We start from the raw sequence: 19,816 nt of genomic DNA, 5'->3' as shown, positions 1-19,816 counted from the left end.
ATACCATCCCAACAGATCCATAGATGACGCAATCTCAAATGCACTCCACACTACCCTTTCCCACCTGGACAAAAGGAACACTTATGTGAGAATGCTGTTCATTGACTACAGCTCAGCTCATCACTAAGCTAAGGACCTTGGGACTAAACACCTCCCTCTGCAACAAGATCCTGGACTTCCTGACGGGCCGCCCCCAGGTGATAAGGGTAGGCAACAACACATCTGCCACGCTGATCCTCAACACAGGGGCCCCTCAGGGATGCATGCCTCAGGGGTGCCTCCTTCTGTACTCCCTGTTCACCCACGACTGTGTGGCCAAGCACTACTCTAACACCATATTCCCCCTCAGGAGACTAAAAAGGTTTGGCATGGGTCCTCAGATCCTCAAAAAGTTCAACAGCTGCACCATCGAGAGCATCCCGACTAATTGCATCATTGCCTGGAATGGTAACTGCTCGGCATCTGACCGTAAAGTGATACAGAGGGTACTGCGTACGGCACAGTACGTACGGCCCAAAAAATTGTGAAAGACTCCAGTTATCCAAGTCATACTGTTCTCTCTGCTACCGCATGGCAAGTGGTACCGGAGCGCGAAGTCTAGGTCCAAAAGGCTCCTTAACAGCTTCTACCCCCAAGCCATAAGACTGCTGAACAATTAATCAAATGTCTACCCGGACTATTTACATTGACCTCCCCCCTTTTTTTCTTACACTGCTGCTACTCGCTGTTTATTGTAGAATAATAGTGAAGCTATCAAAACTATGAAATAATACATATGGAATCATGTAGTAACCAAAAATGTGTTAAACAAATCTAAATATATTTTATATTTGAGATTCTTCAAGTAGCCACGCTTTGCCTTGATAACAGCTTTGCACACTCTTGGTATTCTCTCAACCAGCTTCATGAGGTAGTCACCTGGAATGCATTTCATTTAACAGGTGTGACTTGTTAAAAGTTAATTTGTAGAATTTCTTTCCTTCTTAATGCGTTTGAGCCAATCAGTTGTGTTGTGACAAGGTAGGGAGCGTATACAGAAGATAGCCCTATTTGGTAAAAGTCCATATTATTGCAAGAACAGCTCAAATAAGCAAAGAGAAATGGCAGTCCATCATTACTTTAAGACATGAAGGTCAGTCAATCCGGAATATTTCAAGAACTTTGAAAGTTTCTTCTAGTGCAAAACCATGAAGCGCTATGATGAAACTGGCTCTCAAGAGGACCGACCACAGGAAAGGAAGACCCAGAGTTACCTCTGCTGCAGAGGATAAGTTCATTAGCGTTCCCAGCCTCAGAAATTGCAGCCCAAATAAATGCTTCACAGAGTTCAAGTAACAGACACATCTCAACATCAACTGTTCAGAGGAGACTGTATGAATCAGGCCTTCATGGTCGAATTGCTGCAAAAAACCTAAAGGACACCAATAAGAAGAAGAGACTTGCTTGGGCCAAGAAACACAAGCAATGGCAGTGGAAATTTGTCCTTTGGTCTGGAATCCAAATTGGAGATTTTTGGTTCCAACCGCTGTGTCTTTGTGAGACGCGGTGTGGGTGAACAGATGATCTCTGCATGTGTATTTCCCACCGTAAAGCATGGAGGAGGAGGTGTGATGGTGTGGGGGTGCTTTGCTTGTGACAATGTCTGTGATTTATTTCGAATTCAAGCCACACCTAACCAGCATGGCTACCACAGCATACTGCAGCGATACGCCATCTCATCTGGTTTGGGCTTAGTGGGACTATCATTTGTTTTTCAACAGAACAATGACCCAACACACCTCCAGGCTGTGTAAGGGCTATTTGACCAAGAAGGAGAGTGATGAAGTGCTGCATGGCCTTCACAATCCCCTGACCTCAACCAAATTGAGATGGTTTTGGATGAGTCGGACCACAGAGTGAAGGAAAAGCAGCCAACAAGTGCTCAGCATATCTGGGAACTCCTTCAAGACTGTTGGAAAAGCATTCCTCATGAAGCTGGTGAAGCTGGGAGAATGCCAAGAGTGTGCAAAGCTGTCATCAAGGCAAATGTTGGCTATTTGAAGAATCTCAAATATAAAATATATTTTGGTTTGCTTAACACTTTTTTGGTTACTACATGATTCCATGTGTTATTTCATAGTTTTGATGTCTTCACTATTATTCTACAATGCAGAAAATAAAGAAAAACCCTTGAATGAGTAGGTGTTCTAAAACTTTTGACCGGTCGTGTACATATTACCTCAATTAACCTGTACCACCTCACAACCTGTACCACCCCACAACCTGTATATAGCCTTGTTATTGTTATTTTATTTTGTTGCTTTTTTTAAACTTTCGTTAATTTAGTAAATATTTTCTTAACTCTATTTTTCTTAAAACTGCCTTGTTGGTTAAGGGCTTGTAAGTAAGCATTTCATGGTAAAGTCTACACCTGTTGTATACCTATCTTGATCTAAGATAGGTAGAGCTACCAGAACTAAATCTAAGATAGGTAGAATTTCCAGAACTAAATCTAAGATAGTTAGAGCTAGCAGAACTAAATCTAAGATAGGTAGAGCTACCAGAACTAAATCTAAGATAGGTAGAGCTAGCAGAACTAAATCTAAGATAGGTAGAACTACCAGAACTACTTTGAGGAATGGTAGCTACTGTAAGTGACAGCGGTTGGTGGTCCCGACCTGCGCAGCATGAGTTTGGGGTTCTTGCTGTCGACATAGTTCCCCATGAGTTCCAGCAGCAGGGTCCTCATGATGTCCGTGTAGTACTCCAGCTTCCCATGCAGAGCCACCGTCAGCAGGGATGCAAAGTACACCTTGGCCCGGGCGTTGAAGTCTGGACGTCCTTCCAAGGTCTTGATGAACTACACACAGTGGAGTTTAACAGAATATGCAGTTAATGGTAATCTAGTTAACATAAATGGGGATAAATCTTTAACTGTAAACAATGGAAGGGAGATTGCAATAATCTGAAATAGCCATCTCTCCATGTCTCCTTTACTTCTTCTGCCCTAATATGAAGGAATTGGACTGGTACAAGCATCAAACATATCCAACAGGTAACCAACACAGCTTTCACCTTTTCTCGGTTTTAGATGAAGGAAAGGAGACAAAAGAGCCAGCCATAGATGCACCATTACAAAGACAGTTAAGTGGTCTGAAGGGGCTTTACATTGATGAGGAAGGTCTTGGAGTTGAGCAGGTTAGAGAACTGGTTGAGGGCCTGGCCCACGATGGCCTTCCGTGCCTCAGGGATGTCCAGCTTGCCCGTGATCATCACATCGTTGGCCCCGTCCTTGGAGGGCAGGAAGAAGACGCGGTCCGTGTAGGTCTTATAGTCCAGGAAGGGGATTCGCCCCTCGCTCAGTTCGTTGGTATGGTCCTCCATCTCTATCATCAGGTCTGTGAAGGCAAAGGAGAAACGTCTGAGAACCTTGCACATGTTCTCATCCTGATACTTTTAAGCGACACAAACATAAACTATCATATTCGTTACTTTAAATCACGTCTTGATGAAGATACATAGATGTATGGATGTGTAGATGAAGTACGTAATATGAGGTTTAATGAAGTGTAATGAAGCCCCTTGGTGGCCTTAGACAGTTCTGCTGGACAGCTGTGGTTATAATGTAGTACCTGTGAACTCTTTCTTGCAGCGATCTCGTACACTCTCCTCCAAATTCTCCAGCTGGTGTTTCACCTTCTCATACTCTCTTTCAGCCTGCTGGCTCTTCCTCCTGTGCACACAACACAATCATTAACATGGGCAGAGCAATGAACAGAGACAAAAACCGACACCAACATGAACACTAACTCATGTAACATTGTACATTTTTGTGTATTGCGCACCATTCGGCTGGCTTGGATCCCTTGACACCAAATGAAGTTTTCACCCCCACATCCATGGAGAAAGGTGGTATGGTGTACTGTCCTGTATGTTGGTAATGGAGAAAGGTGGTATGGTGTAACTGTCCTGTATGTTGGTTATCTAGCCTAAAGGTGGTACTATATGGTGTAACTGTCCTGTATTCTGGTTATCTAGCCTAAAGGTGGTATGGTGTAACTGTCCAGTATTCTGGTTATGTAGCCTAAAGGTAGTATGGTGTAACTGTCCAGTATTCTGGTTATCTAGCCTAAAGGTGGTATGGTGTAACTGTCCAGTATTCTGGTTATGTAGCCTAAAGGTAGTATGGTGTAACTGTCCAGTATTCTGGTTATCTAGCCTAAAGGTAGTATGGTGTAACTGTCCTGTATTCTGGTTATCTAGCCTAAAGGTGCTATGGTGTAACTGTCCAGTATTCTGGTTATCTAGCCTAAAGTTAGTATGGTGTAACTGTCCTGTATTCTGGTTATCTAGCCTAAAGGTAGCATGGTGTAACTGTCCTGTATTCTGGTTATCTAGCCTTAAGGTGGTATGGTGTAACTGTCCAGTATTCTGGTTATCTAGCCTAAAGGTGGTACTATATGGTGTAACTGTCCAGTATTCTGGTTATCTAGCCTAAAGGTGGTACTATATGGTGTAACTGTCCTGTATTCTGGTTATCTAGCCTAAAGGTGGTATGGTGTAACTGTCCTGTATTCTGGTTATCTAGCCTAAAGGTGGTACTATATGGTGTAACTGTCCAGTATTCTGGTTATCTAGCCTAAAGGTGGTACAATATGGTGTAACTGTCCAGTATTCTGGTTATCTAGCCTAAAGGTGGTACTATATGGTGTAACTGTTCTGTATTCTGGTTATCTAGCCTAAAGGTGGTATGGTGTAACTGTGCAGTATTCTGGTTATCTAGCCTTAAGGTGGTATGGTGTAACTGTGCAGTATTCTGGTTATCTAGCCTAAAGGTGGTATGGTGTAACTGTCCAGTATTCTGGTTATCTAGCCTAAAGGTGGTATGGTGTAACTGTGCAGTATTCTGGTTATCTAGCCTAAAGGTGGTATGGTGTAACTGTCCTGTATTCTGGTTATCTAGCCTAAAGGTGGCAGTGTGTAACTGTCCAGTATTCTGGTTATCTAGCCTAAAGGTGGTATGGTGTAACTGTCCAGTATTCTGGTTATCTAGCCTAAAGGTGGTATGGTGTAACTGTCCTGTATTCTGGTTATCTAGCCTAAAGGTGGTATGGTGTAACTGTCCAGTATTCTGGTTATCTAGCCTAAAGGTGGTATGGTGTAACTGTCCTGTATTCTGGTTATCTAGTCTAAAGGTGGCATGGTGTAACTGTCCTGTATTCTGGTTATCTAGCCTTAAGGTGGTATGGTGTAACTGTCCTGTATTCTGGTTATCTAGCCTAAAGGTGGTATGGTGTAACTGTCCTGTATTCTGGTTATCTAGCCTTAAGGTGGCATGGTGTAACTGTCCAGTATTCTGGTTATCTAGCCTAAAGGTGGTACTATATGGTGTAACTGTCCTGTATTCTGGTTATCTAGCCTAAAGGTGGCATGGTGTAACTGTCCTGTATTCTGGTTATCTAGCCTAAAGGTGGTACTATATGGTGTAACTGTCCTGTATTCTGGTTATATAGCCTAAAGGTGGTACTATATGGTGTAACTGTCCTGTATGTTGGTCATGGAGAAAGGCGGTATGGTGTAACTGTCCTGTATTCTGGTTATCTAGCCTAAAGGTGGTACTATATGGTGTAACTGTCCTGTATTCTGGTTATATAGCCTAAAGGTGGTACTATATGGTGTAACTGTCCTGTATGTTGGTCATGGAGAAAGGCGGTATGGTGTAACTGTCCTGTATTCTGGTTATCTAGCCTAAAGGTGGTATGGTGTAACTGTCCTGTATTCTGGTTATCTAGCCTTAAGGTGGCATGGTGTAACTGTCCACTATTCTGGTCATCTATCCTTAAGGTGGCATGGTGTAACTGTCCAGTATTCTGGTTATCTAGCCTAAAGGTGGTATGGTGTAATTGTCCTGTATTCTGGTTATCTAGCCTTAAGGTGGTAACTGTCCAGTATTCTGGTTATCTAGCCTAAAGGTGGTATGGTGTAACTGTCCTGTATTCTGGTTATCTAGCCTTGCGGTGGCATGGTGTAACTGTCCACTATTCTGGTTATCTAGCCTAAAGGTGGTATGGTGTAACTGTCCTGTATTCTGGTTATGTAGCCTTAAGGTGGTACTATATGGTGTAACTGTCCTGTATTCTGGTTATCTAGCTTAAAGGTGGTACTATATGGTGTAACTGTCCTGTATTCTGGTTATCTAGCCTTAAGGTGGCATGGTGTAACTGTCCTGTATTCTGGTTATCTAGCCTAAAGGTGGTACTATATGGTGTAACTGTCCTGTATTCTGGTTATCTAGCCTAAAGGTGGTACTATATGGTGTAACTGTCCTGTATTCTGGTTATCTAGCCTAAAGGTGGTACTATATGGTGTAACTGTCCTGTATTCTGGTTATCTAGCCTTAAGGTGGCATGGTGTAACTGTCCTGTATTCTGGTTATCTAGCCTATAGGTGGTACTATATGGTGTAACTGTCCTGTATTCTGGTTATCTAGCCTAAAGGTGGTACTATATGGTGTAACTGTCCTGTATTCTGGTTATCTAGCCTAAAGGTGGTATGGTGTAACTGTCCTGTATTCTGGTTATCTAGCCTAAAGGTGGTATGGTGTAACTGTCCTGTATTCTGGTTATCTAGCCTAAAGGTGGCATGGTGTAACTGTCCAGTATTCTGGTTATCTAGCCTAAAGGTGGTATGGTGTAACTGTCCAGTATTCTGGTTATCTAGCCTAAAGGTGGTATGGTGTAACTGTCCTGTATTCTGGTTATCTAGCCTAAAGGTGGCATGGTGTAACTGTCCAGTATTCTGGTTATCTAGCCTAAAGGTGGTATGGTGTAACTGTCCAGTATTCTGGTTATCTAGCCTAAAGGTGGTATGGTGTAACTGTCCTGTATTCTGGTTATCTAGCCTAAAGGTGGTATGGTGTAACTGTCCAGTATTCTGGTTATCTAGCCTAAAGGTGGTATGGTGTAACTGTCCTGTATTCTGGTTATCTAGCCTAAAGGTGGCATGGTGTAACTGTCCTGTATTCTGGTTATCTAGCCTTAAGGTGGTATGGTGTAACTGTCCTGTATTCTGGTTATCTAGCCTAAAGGTGGTATGGTGTAACTGTCCTGTATTCTGGTTATCTAGCCTTAAGGTGGCATGGTGTAACTGTCCAGTATTCTGGTTATCTAGCCTAAAGGTGGTACTATATGGTGTAACTGTCCTGTATTCTGGTTATCTAGCCTAAAGGTGGCATGGTGTAACTGTCCTGTATTCTGGTTATCTAGCCTAAAGGTGGTACTATATGGTGTAACTGTCCTGTATTCTGGTTATATAGCCTAAAGGTGGTACTATATGGTGTAACTGTCCTGTATGTTGGTCATGGAGAAAGGCGGTATGGTGTAACTGTCCTGTATTCTGGTTATCTAGCCTAAAGGTGGTACTATATGGTGTAACTGTCCTGTATTCTGGTTATATAGCCTAAAGGTGGTACTATATGGTGTAACTGTCCTGTATGTTGGTCATGGAGAAAGGCGGTATGGTGTAACTGTCCTGTATTCTGGTTATCTAGCCTAAAGGTGGTATGGTGTAACTGTCCTGTATTCTGGTTATCTAGCCTTAAGGTGGCATGGTGTAACTGTCCTGTATTCTGGTTATATAGCCTAAAGGTGGTACTATATGGTGTAACTGTCCTGTATGTTGGTCATGGAGAAAGGCGGTATGGTGTAACTGTCCTGTATTCTGGTTATCTAGCCTAAAGGTGGTATGGTGTAACTGTCCTGTATTCTGGTTATCTAGCCTTAAGGTGGCATGGTGTAACTGTCCACTATTCTGGTCATCTATCCTTAAGGTGGTATGGTGTAACTGTCCAGTATTCTGGTTATCTAGCCTAAAGGTGGTATGGTGTAATTGTCCTGTATTCTGGTTATCTCTCCTTAAGGTGGTAACTGTCCAGTATTCTGGTTATCTAGCCTAAAGGTGGTATGGTGTAACTGTCCTGTATTCTGGTTATCTAGCCTTGCGGTGGCATGGTGTAACTGTCCACTATTCTGGTTATCTAGCCTAAAGGTGGTATGGTGTAACTGTCCTGTATTCTGGTTATGTAGCCTTAAGGTGGTACTATATGGTGTAACTGTCCTGTATTCTGGTTATCTAGCCTTAAGGTGGCATGGTGTAACTGTCCTGTATTCTGGTTATCTAGCCTAAAGGTGGTACTATATGGTGTAACTGTCCTGTATTCTGGTTATCTAGCCTAAAGGTGGTACTATATGGTGTAACTGTCCTGTATTCTGGTTATCTAGCCTAAAGGTGGTACTATATGGTGTAACTGTCCTGTATTCTGGTTATCTAGCCTTAAGGTGGCATGGTGTAACTGTCCTGTATTCTGGTTATCTAGCCTATAGGTGGTACTATATGGTGTAACTGTCCTGTATTCTGGTTATCTAGCCTAAAGGTGGTACTATATGGTGTAACTGTCCAGTATTCTGGTTATCTAGCTTTAAGGTGGCATGGTGTAACTGTCCAGTATTCTGGTTATCTAGTCTTAAGGTGGCATGGTGTAACTGTCCTGTATTCTGGTTATCTAGCCTAAAGGTGGTACTATATGGTATAACTGTCCAGTATTCTGGTTATGTAGCCTAAAGGTGGCCCGGTGTAACTGTCCTGTATTCTGGTTATCTAGCCTAAAGGTGGTATGGTGTAACTGTGCAGTATTCTGGTTATCTAGCCTAAAGGTGGTATGGTGTAACTGTCCTGTATTCTGGTTATCTAGCCTAAAGGTGGTACTATATGGTGTAACTGTCCAGTATTCTGGTTATCTAGCCTAAAGGTGGTACTATATGGTGTAACTGTCCAGTATTCTGGTTATCTAGCCTAAAGGTGGTACTATATGGTGTAACTGTCCTGTATTCTGGTTATCTAGCCTAAAGGTGGTATGGTGTAACTGTCCTGTATTCTGGTTATCTAGCCTAAAGGTGGTACTATATGGTGTAACTGTCCAGTATTCTGGTTATCTAGCCTAAAGGTGGTACTATATGGTGTAACTGTCCAGTATTCTGGTTATCTAGCCTAAAGGTGGTACTATATGGTGTAACTGTCCTGTATTCTGGTTATCTAGCCTAAAGGTGGTATGGTGTAACTGTGCAGTATTCTGGTTATCTAGCCTTAAGGTGGTATGGTGTAACTGTGCAGTATTCTGGTTATCTAGCCTAAAGGTGGTATGGTGTAACTGTCCAGTATTCTGGTTATCTAGCCTAAAGGTGGTATGGTGTAACTGTGCAGTATTCTGGTTATCTAGCCTAAAGGTGGTATGGTGTAACTGTCCTGTATTCTGGTTATCTAGCCTAAAGGTGGCATGGTGTAACTGTCCAGTATTCTGGTTATCTAGCCTAAAGGTGGTATGGTGTAACTGTCCAGTATTCTGGTTATCTAGCCTAAAGGTGGTATGGTGTAACTGTCCTGTATTCTGGTTATCTAGCCTAAAGGTGGCATGGTGTAACTGTCCAGTATTCTGGTTATCTAGCCTAAAGGTGGTATGGTGTAACTGTCCAGTATTCTGGTTATCTAGCCTAAAGGTGGTATGGTGTAACTGTCCTGTATTCTGGTTATCTAGCCTAAAGGTGGTATGATGTAACTGTCCAGTATTCTGGTTATCTAGCCTAAAGGTGGTATTGTGTAACTGTCCTGTATTCTGGTTATCTAGCCTAAAGGTGGCATGGTGTAACTGTCCTGTATTCTGGTTATCTAGCCTTAAGGTGGTATGGTGTAACTGTCCTGTATTCTGGTTATCTAGCCTAAAGGTGGTATGGTGTAACTGTCCTGTATTCTGGTTATCTAGCTTTAAGGTGGTACTATATGGTGTAACTGTCCTGTATTCTGGTTATCTAGCTTTAAGGTGGTACTATATGATGTAACTGTCCAGTATTCTGGTTATCTAGCCTAAAGGTGGTATTGTGTAACTGTCCTGTATTCTGGTTATCTAGCCTAAAGGTGGCATGGTGTAACTGTCCTGTATTCTGGTTATCTATCCTTAAGGTGGTATGGTGTAACTGTCCTGTATTCTGGTTATCTAGCCTAAAGGTGGTATGGTGTAACTGTCCTGTATTCTGGTTATCTAGCCTAAAGGTGGTATGGTGTAACTGTCCTGTATTCTGGTTATCTAGCTTAAAGGTGGTACTATATGGTGTAACTGTCCTGTATTCTGGTTATCTAGCCTAAAGGTGGTACTATATGGTGTAACTGTCCTGTATTCTGGTTATCTAGCCTAAAGGTGGTACTATATGGTGTAACTGTCCTGTATTCTGGTTATCTAGCCTTAAGGTGGCATGGTGTAACTGTCCTGTATTCTGGTTATCTAGCCTATAGGTGGTACTATATGGTGTAACTGTCCTGTATTCTGGTTATCTAGCCTAAAGGTGGTACTATATGGTGTAACTGTCCTGTATTCTGGTTATCTAGCCTAAAGGTGGTACTATATGGTGTAACTGTCCTGTATTCTGGTTATCTAGCCTTAAGGTGGCATGGTGTAACTGTCCTGTATTCTGGTTATCTAGCCTATAGGTGGTACTATATGGTGTAACTGTCCTGTATTCTGGTTATCTAGCCTAAAGGTGGTACTATATGGTGTAACTGTCCAGTATTCTGGTTATCTAGCTTTAAGGTGGCATGGTGTAACTGTCCAGTATTCTGGTTATCTAGCCTAAAGGTGGTACTATATGGTGTAACTGTCCTGTATTCTGGTTATCTAGCCTAAAGGTGGTATGGTGTAACTGTCCTGTATTCTGGTTATCTAGCCTAAAGGTGGTATTGTGTAACTGTCCTGTATTCTGGTTATCTAGCCTAAAGGTGGCATGGTGTAACTGTCCTGTATTCTGGTTATCTATCCTTAAGGTGGTATGGTGTAACTGTCCTGTATTCTGGTTATCTAGCCTAAAGGTGGTATGGTGTAACTGTCCTGTATTCTGGTTATCTAGCCTAAAGGTGGTATGGTGTAACTGTCCTGTATTCTGGTTATCTAGCTTAAAGGTGGTACTATATGGTGTAACTGTCCTGTATTCTGGTTATCTAGCCTAAAGGTGGTACTATATGGTGTAACTGTCCTGTATTCTGGTTATCTAGCCTAAAGGTGGTACTATATGGTGTAACTGTCCTGTATTCTGGTTATCTAGCCTTAAGGTGGCATGGTGTAACTGTCCTGTATTCTGGTTATCTAGCCTATAGGTGGTACTATATGGTGTAACTGTCCTGTATTCTGGTTATCTAGCCTAAAGGTGGTACTATATGGTGTAACTGTCCTGTATTCTGGTTATCTAGCCTAAAGGTGGTACTATATGGTGTAACTGTCCTGTATTCTGGTTATCTAGCCTTAAGGTGGCATGGTGTAACTGTCCTGTATTCTGGTTATCTAGCCTATAGGTGGTACTATATGGTGTAACTGTCCTGTATTCTGGTTATCTAGCCTAAAGGTGGTACTATATGGTGTAACTGTCCAGTATTCTGGTTATCTAGCTTTAAGGTGGCATGGTGTAACTGTCCAGTATTCTGGTTATCTAGCCTAAAGGTGGTACTATATGGTGTAACTGTCCTGTATTCTGGTTATCTAGCCTAAAGGTGGTATGGTGTAACTGTCCTGTATTCTGGTTATCTAGCCTAAAGGTGGTATGGTGTAACTGTCCTGTATTCTGGTTATCTAGCCTAAAGGTGGCATGGTGTAACTGTCCAGTATTCTGGTTATCTAGCCTAAAGGTGGTATGGTGTAACTGTCCAGTATTCTGGTTATCTAGCCTAAAGGTGGTATGGTGTAACTGTCCTGTATTCTGGTTATCTAGCCTAAAGGTGGCATGGTGTAACTGTCCAGTATTCTGGTTATCTAGCCTAAAGGTGGTATGGTGTAACTGTCCTGTATTCTGGTTATCTAGCCTTAAGGTGGCATGGTGTAACTGTCCTGTATTCTGGTTATCTAGCCTAAAGGTGGTACTATATGGTGTAACTGTCCTGTATTCTGGTTATATAGCCTAAAGGTGGTACTATATGGTGTAACTGTCCTGTATGTTGGTCATGGAGAAAGGCGGTATGGTGTAACTGTCCTGTATTCTGGTTATCTAGCCTAAAGGTGGTACTATATGGTGTAACTGTCCTGTATTCTGGTTATATAGCCTAAAGGTGGTACTATATGGTGTAACTGTCCTGTATGTTGGTCATGGAGAAAGGCGGTATGGTGTAACTGTCCTGTATTCTGGTTATCTAGCCTAAAGGTGGTATGGTGTAACTGTCCTGTATTCTGGTTATCTAGCCTTAAGGTGGCATGGTGTAACTGTCCTGTATTCTGGTTATATAGCCTAAAGGTGGTACTATATGGTGTAACTGTCCTGTATGTTGGTCATGGAGAAAGGCGGTATGGTGTAACTGTCCTGTATTCTGGTTATCTAGCCTAAAGGTGGTATGGTGTAACTGTCCTGTATTCTGGTTATCTAGCCTTAAGGTGGCATGGTGTAACTGTCCACTATTCTGGTCATCTATCCTTAAGGTGGCATGGTGTAACTGTCCAGTATTCTGGTTATCTAGCCTAAAGGTGGTATGGTGTAATTGTCCTGTATTCTGGTTATCTAGCCTTAAGGTGGTAACTGTCCAGTATTCTGGTTATCTAGCCTAAAGGTGGTATGGTGTAACTGTCCTGTATTCTGGTTATCTAGCCTTGCGGTGGCATGGTGTAACTGTCCACTATTCTGGTTATCTAGCCTAAAGGTGGTATGGTGTAACTGTCCTGTATTCTGGTTATGTAGCCTTAAGGTGGTACTATATGGTGTAACTGTCCTGTATTCTGGTTATCTAGCTTAAAGGTGGTACTATATGGTGTAACTGTCCTGTATTCTGGTTATCTAGCCTTAAGGTGGCATGGTGTAACTGTCCTGTATTCTGGTTATCTAGCCTAAATGTGGTACTATATGGTGTAACTGTCCTGTATTCTGGTTATCTAGCCTAAAGGTGGTACTATATGGTGTAACTGTCCTGTATTCTGGTTATCTAGCCTAAAGGTGGTACTATATGGTGTAACTGTCCTGTATTCTGGTTATCTAGCCTTAAGGTGGCATGGTGTAACTGTCCTGTATTCTGGTTATCTAGCCTATAGGTGGTACTATATGGTGTAACTGTCCTGTATTCTGGTTATCTAGCCTAAAGGTGGTACTATATGGTGTAACTGTCCAGTATTCTGGTTATCTAGCTTTAAGGTGGCATGGTGTAACTGTCCAGTATTCTGGTTATCTAGTCTTAAGGTGGCATGGTGTAACTGTCCTGTATTCTGGTTATCTAGCCTAAAGGTGGTACTATATGGTGTAACTGTCCAGTATTCTGGTTATGTAGCCTAAAGGTGGCCCGGTGTAACTGTCCTGTATTCTGGTTATCTAGCCTAAAGGTGGTATGGTGTAACTGTGCAGTATTCTGGTTATCTAGCCTAAAGGTGGTATGGTGTAACTGTCCTGTATTCTGGTTATCTAGCCTAAAGGTGGTACTATATGGTGTAACTGTCCAGTATTCTGGTTATCTAGCCTAAAGGTGGTACTATATGGTGTAACTGTCCAGTATTCTGGTTATCTAGCCTAAAGGTGGTACTATATGGTGTAACTGTCCTGTATTCTGGTTATCTAGCCTAAAGGTGGTATGGTGTAACTGTGCAGTATTCTGGTTATCTAGCCTTAAGGTGGTATGGTGTAACTGTGCAGTATTCTGGTTATCTAGCCTAAAGGTGGTATGGTGTAACTGTCCAGTATTCTGGTTATCTAGCCTAAAGGTGGTATGGTGTAACTGTGCAGTATTCTGGTTATCTAGCCTTAAGGTGGTATGATGTAACTGTCCAGTATTCTGGTTATCTAGCCTAAAGGTGGTATGGTGTAACTGTCCTGTATTCTGGTTATCTAGCCTAAAGGTGGTATGGTGTAACTGTGCAGTATTCTGGTTATCTAGCCTAAAGGTGGTATGGTGTAACTGTCCAGTATTCTGGTTATCTAGCCTAAAGGTGGTATGGTGTAACTGTGCAGTATTCTGGTTATCTAGCCTAAAGGTGGTATGATGTAACTGTCCAGTATTCTGGTTATCTAGCCTAAAGGTGGTATGGTGTAACTGTCCTGTATTCTGGTTATCTAGCCTAAAGGTGGCATGGTGTAACTGTCCAGTATTCTGGTTATCTAGCCTAAAGGTGGTATGGTGTAACTGTCCAGTATTCTGGTTATCTAGCTTAAAGGTGGCCCGGTGTAACTGTCCTGTATTCTGGTTATCTAGCCTAAAGGTGGTATGGTGTAACTGTCCTGTATTCTGGTTATCTAGCCTAAAGGTGGTATAGTGTAACTGTCCTGTATTCTGGTTATCTAGCCTAAAGGTGGTATGGTGTAATTGTCCAGTATTCTGGTTATCTAGCCTAAAGGTGGTATGGTGTAACTGTCCTGTATTCTGGTTATCTAGCCTAAAGGTGGTATGGTGTAACTGTCCTGTATTCTGGTTATCTAGCCTAAAGGTGGTATGGTGTAACTGTCCTGTATTCTGGTTATCTAGCCTACCTGTAGCAGTAGACGGAGACGAGGATGATGAGCAGCATGGGGATGATGACAGCAGGGATGATGATGAAGAGAGGAACCTCATTATTGCTCTCGTAGTGCACAGAGCCCACCACCCACTCGCCATTCCCAAACTTAATCTGGAACACACACAGGTAGCAGCAGGAGCAATTTATTACCAAAACTGTAGATAGAAGAATGCCTTCAAACCAATTTGGCAACTGTTAACATTAAGTTGCCCTGACAGACACCAAGTTACTCTGGATCTATTTTGGCAAGCAGATTTCAATTACTCATCTTTAGGAAACTGCAGATAAGTTAAAAGATAGCAAAGACAGATCCATGCATGTGTGTGTGTGTGTGTGTGTGTGTGTGTGTGTGTGTGTGTGTGTGTGTGTGTGTGTGTGTGTGTGTGTGTGTGTGTGTGTGTGTGTGTGTGTGTGTGTGTGTGTGTGTGTGTGTGTGTATTCTCACCAGCAGGTCCAATGGGTCGGAGCTGGTGTCTCTGCGTCTGCGGTGGCGTTTGGAGCGGGCCTGGGGCTGGCTAGACGGGGGATCCAAGAACAGCTTGTCATCCTGGAGGGCGTTGACATAGCACGGGACATCCCCCACAAACGCCTGGGCCTCTTTGGCTGTCATGGCTTTTTCGAAACCTCGGCCCTGGAGGTGGAACATGGTAAGGAATTATTGGACATACTGTAGGTAACAACATACTGTAACTATGAGTCAGGACTAACCGGAAAAAACTCAAGGCCCTAGTTGTAGCCTGTAACTAGGTCAGGAAAATTCCTGAACCTAAACATAACATTGTACATTTATGGACCCTATCAGCCTCTAATACTCACAGTGACGACAATGATGGAGGTCTCGGTGATGATCTTCTTGGTGAGGGGGTCGAAGGCGGGGTCAGGGTGGTAGTCGAAGGGCTTGAGCTCCCTCCCCCAGTTGTCCAGCTGGATGAAGGTCCTGAACAAATGGGACTCAGAAGACCTGTTGACGGCCGGGGTCAGGAACTGGATTACCGTGTTGTTCTTACTCAGAGCCTCCTGGAGGTACTGGGGGAGCAGGAGGGGAGGAGGAGAGGAGGAGGAGGTCTTTAATACGTAAGCTTTATCATCCACCAATTTGTGGGGCCCCATGTCCCTGTAAGTACATGGCCCCAAGTCCCTGCCACCTAAGGAGATAGAGAGGAACAGAGCTGCCTAACCACATAATCCACTGGAACCTTAATTCCGGTATTAAATTTAGCCTCTAAATGAAATTAATAAAATCGTTGCTTATCCTGCCCAAGGCATCAGGGGCAGGAGTCCGCATCTGCAAGGCCACTACAGCAGCTCTGGGGACACTGTGTGACATTAAGTCCTCTCTGCAAGGCTACTTACTACAGCAGCTCTGGGGGCACTGTGTGACATTAAGTCCTCTCTGCAAGGCCACTACAGCAGCTCTGGGGACACTGTGACATTAAGTCCTCTCTGCAAGGCCACTACAGCAGCTCTGGGGGCACTGTGTGACATTAAGTCCTCTCTGCAAGGCCACTACAGCAGCTCTGGGGACACTGTGTGACATTAAGTCCTCTCTGCAAGGCTACTACAGCAGCTCTGGGGGCACTGTGTGACATTAAGTCCTCTCTGCAAGGCCACTACAGCAGCTCTGGGGACACTGTGTGACATTAAGTCCTCTCTGCAAGGCCACTACAGCAGCTCTGGGGACACTGTGTGACATTAAGTCCTCTCTGCAAGGCCACTACAGCAGCTCTGGGGACACTGTGTGACATTAAGTCCTCTCTGCAAGGCCACTACAGCAACTCTGGGGGCACTGTGTGACATTAAGTCCTCTCTGCAAGGCCACTACAGCAGCTCTGGGGACACTGTGTGACATAAAAAAAAACTGGATTGATTATTTCTGGATGAATCAGAGCTTTTTCTGCATCAATCTTCCAGGATAGTTATGAAGAGTCCATAACAGTCCATATGTGGTTGAGATAAAGGGATGGTTTAGGCTTTTAGGTTTAGGGCTGAGAGACAGAGACAGAAACATAGACAGACAGTGTATAGAGCCCGAGAGAGAGAAACTGTATATTTTTGGAGTTAAGGTCTGATGTTATTGAGTTGGCAGCACAGTATGTCACAGCTTGCCAAATGGTAAGGAAGGAAACATATTATTTTGTATTTTCTCCCTGTATTATAAGTAATAGACAATATAAGTGCACCAGTCATTATATTTATTTGTTATATATTTATATTTCATTAGTTTTATATCTACTATTCTTATTGTTCTCACTGTTGTTTTCATATTTTGTATACAGTGCATTTGGGAAAAGTATTCAGACCCCTTGGCTTTTTCTACATTTTGTTATGTTACAGCCTTATTCTAAATTGTATTACATTTTTTTTTTATATTCATCAATCTACACACAATACCCCATAATGACAAAGCGAAAAACAGGTTTCTAGATTTAAAAAAAACATTTATTAAAAATTTAAAATGGAATTAAGGAAGTATTCAAACCCTTTTCTATGAGACTCGAAATTGAGCTCAGGTGCATCCTGTTTCCATTGATCATCCTTGAGATGTTTCTACAACTTGATTGGAGTCCACCAGTTGTAAATTCAATTAATTGGACATGATTTGGAAAGGCACGCACCTGACTATATTAGGTCCCACAGTTAACAGAGCAAAAACCAAGACATGAGGTCGAAGGAATTGTACATAGTAGAGCTGTCCGTAGATCAGGGAAAGAGTACAAAAAAAATCTGCAGCATTGAAGGTCCCCAAGAACACCGTGGCCTCCATCATTCTTAAATGGAAGAAGTTTGGAACCACCAAGACTCTACCTAGAGCTGGCCGCCCGGCCAAAGGTTCACCATGTGTATGTGACTAATAAAATGTGATTTGATTTGATTTGATTTGAAATGGGGGAGAAGGGCCTTGGTCAGGGAGGTGACCAAAAACCCGATGGTCACTCTGACAGAGCTCCAGAGTTCCTCTGTGGAGATGGGAGAACCTTTAAGAAGGAAACCCTCTCTGCAGCACTCCACCAATCATGCCTTTACGGTAGAGTGGCCAGACGGAAGCCACTCCTCATTAAAATTCACATGACAGCCCGTTTGGAGTTTGCCAAAAGGCACCTAAATTACTCTCAGAATCTGAGAAACAAGATTCTCTGGTCTGATGAAATTGAACTATTTGGCTTGAATGCTAAGCGTCACGTCTGGAGAAAACCTGGCACCATCCCTACGGTGAAGCATGGTGGTGACAGCATCATGCTGTAGGGATGTTTTTCAGCGACATGAACTGTGAGACTAGTCAGGATCGAGGGAAAGATGAACGGAGCAAAGTACAGAGAGATTCTTGATGAAAACCTGCTCCAGAGAGCTCAGGAACTCAGACTGGGGCAAAGGTTCACCTTCCAACAGGACAACGACCCTAAGCACACAGCCAAGACAACGCAGGAGGGGCTTCGGGACAAGTCTCTGAATGTCCTTGAGGGGCCCGCCCGAGCCCAGATTTGAACCCAATCTAACATCTCTGGAGAGACCTGAAAATAGCTGTGCAGCGATGCTCCCCATCCAACCTGACAGAGCTTGAGAGGATCTGCAGAGAGGAATGGGAGAAAATCACCAAATAAAGGTGTGCCAAGCTTGTGGTGTCATACCCAAGAAGACTTGAGGGTGTAATTGCTGCCAAAGGTGCTTCAACAAGGGTCAGTAAAGGGTCTGAATACTTATGTAAATGTGATATTTCGTATTTTATTTTTAAATAAATGTGCAAACATTTCTAAAAACCTATTTTTGTTTTGTCATTATGGGGTATTGTGTGTAGATTGATGAGGGGGAAAAACAATTTAATACATTTTAGAATAAGGCTGTAAAATAACAAAAAGTGGAAAAAGTCAAGGGGTCTGAATACTTTCTGAAAGCACTGTATGTATCACTTCGCTTTGATAACATTGACCTTGTCCTTCATGCCAATTAAGCACATTGAATATCAATATGAGAGCGAGAGCGAGGCAAAGAGAGAGAAGCAGAGAGAGAAAGAGAGAGAGACAGCGAGAGAAAGAGAGAGAGACAGAGAGAGAAAGAGGCATCGAGAGAGAGAGACAGAGAGAGGCAGAGAGAGAGAGAGGCAGAGAAAGAGAGTCCATACCTCAGTAGGAGTTATGCCGGCCCACTTGTCAGCCGAGGCCTGGACCCTCATGATGGCGTTCTGAATTAGGTCAAACCCAGATCCAGTCACCACGATGGTCCTCCCACCACTGAAACAACATCACCATCACAAAGGGACAAAAGGTATGGTTTTAACCCATGGCGGGACTCACATTCACATTTCATCTACAGAAGAGATATCACATTTAAGCTACCAACTGGTATCTGGAGAGGAAGCCAGGTGTGTTGGAAATTGAATGCCATTAAACTAGACTCTAGGGTACACTTTATTGTGTTTCGACAGGTGGCATCATTCTAACCCGGCGCTTCTCAGTGCAGACGGAGTTGACGTGCTATCTGATGTGAGACAATGTGGAAGCCTCGATAATAGCCTCTTGTCTCGAGGACTGGGACTCACCACACAAAGCTTCCCTTGGGGTGATGGTCCAGGATAGTGGGGTTCTCCCAGAACTGGAAGGCTGTGGGGACGGCTGTGGTGGTGCTCTTCCCATACTTTACTGTCACCATGAGCAGGTCAGAGGGAACCTTATCCGCCCTGTACTCTCCCATCCTGCAGGTGATGGCTGCACCAAACGTCTCCCTGCAGACAAGGACACAGTCAGCCAGCGACACAGATCGCTCAGCACTAGGGGTCAACCGGGGTCACGGTGCACAGGAGACTAACATGCCAGTACAGGGCTTTCTGTAGTCAATACAGGGCTTTCTTATTAAAGAAAATCATGCCCATATTTGAATGCAACTCCCAACCCTAACCTGCTTGATAGTTCTGTATTCACTTTAGCTTACAACACTTTTTCTTTTGCACGTTGTCATGCCAAAGAATTGGCTGAAAGCCAACACATACAGATCTAAAGACCAGACAAGCGCAACCCTTCTTGACACTGGTTCCCTTCCCAGGATGCAACAGTACTTACACAGTGCACACCACCCCCCCAACGGTGACGGCAATGTCCTCCCTGGTGGCTGTGTCTAGGTTGAAGCCAGAGATGGTGATGACCGTCCCCCCGGCCTTGGAGCCGTTGGCGGGGTGCACCGAGCGGGCGATGGGGTCCTGGAGGATCAGGTAGTAAAAAACACTCATCATATTCTTGTCTCATCTCTTCCCCCACAAGGCTTTCAAAATGCACACACACCCACACACTTCGC

General features: G+C 43.4%; 1 protein-coding gene across 1 annotated transcript in view; it reads right to left on the bottom strand.

The window, feature by feature from the left end:
• The window catches only part of LOC139578293 (plexin-B2-like), a 204,162-nt gene that overhangs the window by 13,283 nt on the left and 171,063 nt on the right, over positions 1 to 19,816 (bottom strand). The window contains exons 17-25 of the mRNA XM_071405698.1: positions 19,585 to 19,721; positions 19,068 to 19,250; positions 18,651 to 18,759; positions 15,350 to 15,559; positions 14,979 to 15,164; positions 14,508 to 14,644; positions 3,612 to 3,712; positions 3,148 to 3,377; positions 2,658 to 2,839 (exon numbers count right to left, since the gene is read on the bottom strand). Of these exons, the coding sequence (XP_071261799.1) occupies positions 2,658 to 2,839; positions 3,148 to 3,377; positions 3,612 to 3,712; positions 14,508 to 14,644; positions 14,979 to 15,164; positions 15,350 to 15,559; positions 18,651 to 18,759; positions 19,068 to 19,250; positions 19,585 to 19,721 (1,475 nt within the window). The remainder of the gene's footprint in view (positions 1 to 2,657; positions 2,840 to 3,147; positions 3,378 to 3,611; positions 3,713 to 14,507; positions 14,645 to 14,978; positions 15,165 to 15,349; positions 15,560 to 18,650; positions 18,760 to 19,067; positions 19,251 to 19,584; positions 19,722 to 19,816) is intronic.

This window comes from Salvelinus alpinus, chromosome 6 (genome assembly GCF_045679555.1).
Source record: "Salvelinus alpinus chromosome 6, SLU_Salpinus.1, whole genome shotgun sequence".
Lineage (NCBI taxonomy): Eukaryota > Metazoa > Chordata > Actinopteri > Salmoniformes > Salmonidae > Salvelinus > Salvelinus alpinus.
Note: the sequence above shows the minus strand (reverse complement) of the source record. Positions and strands in the feature narration are given on the sequence as shown.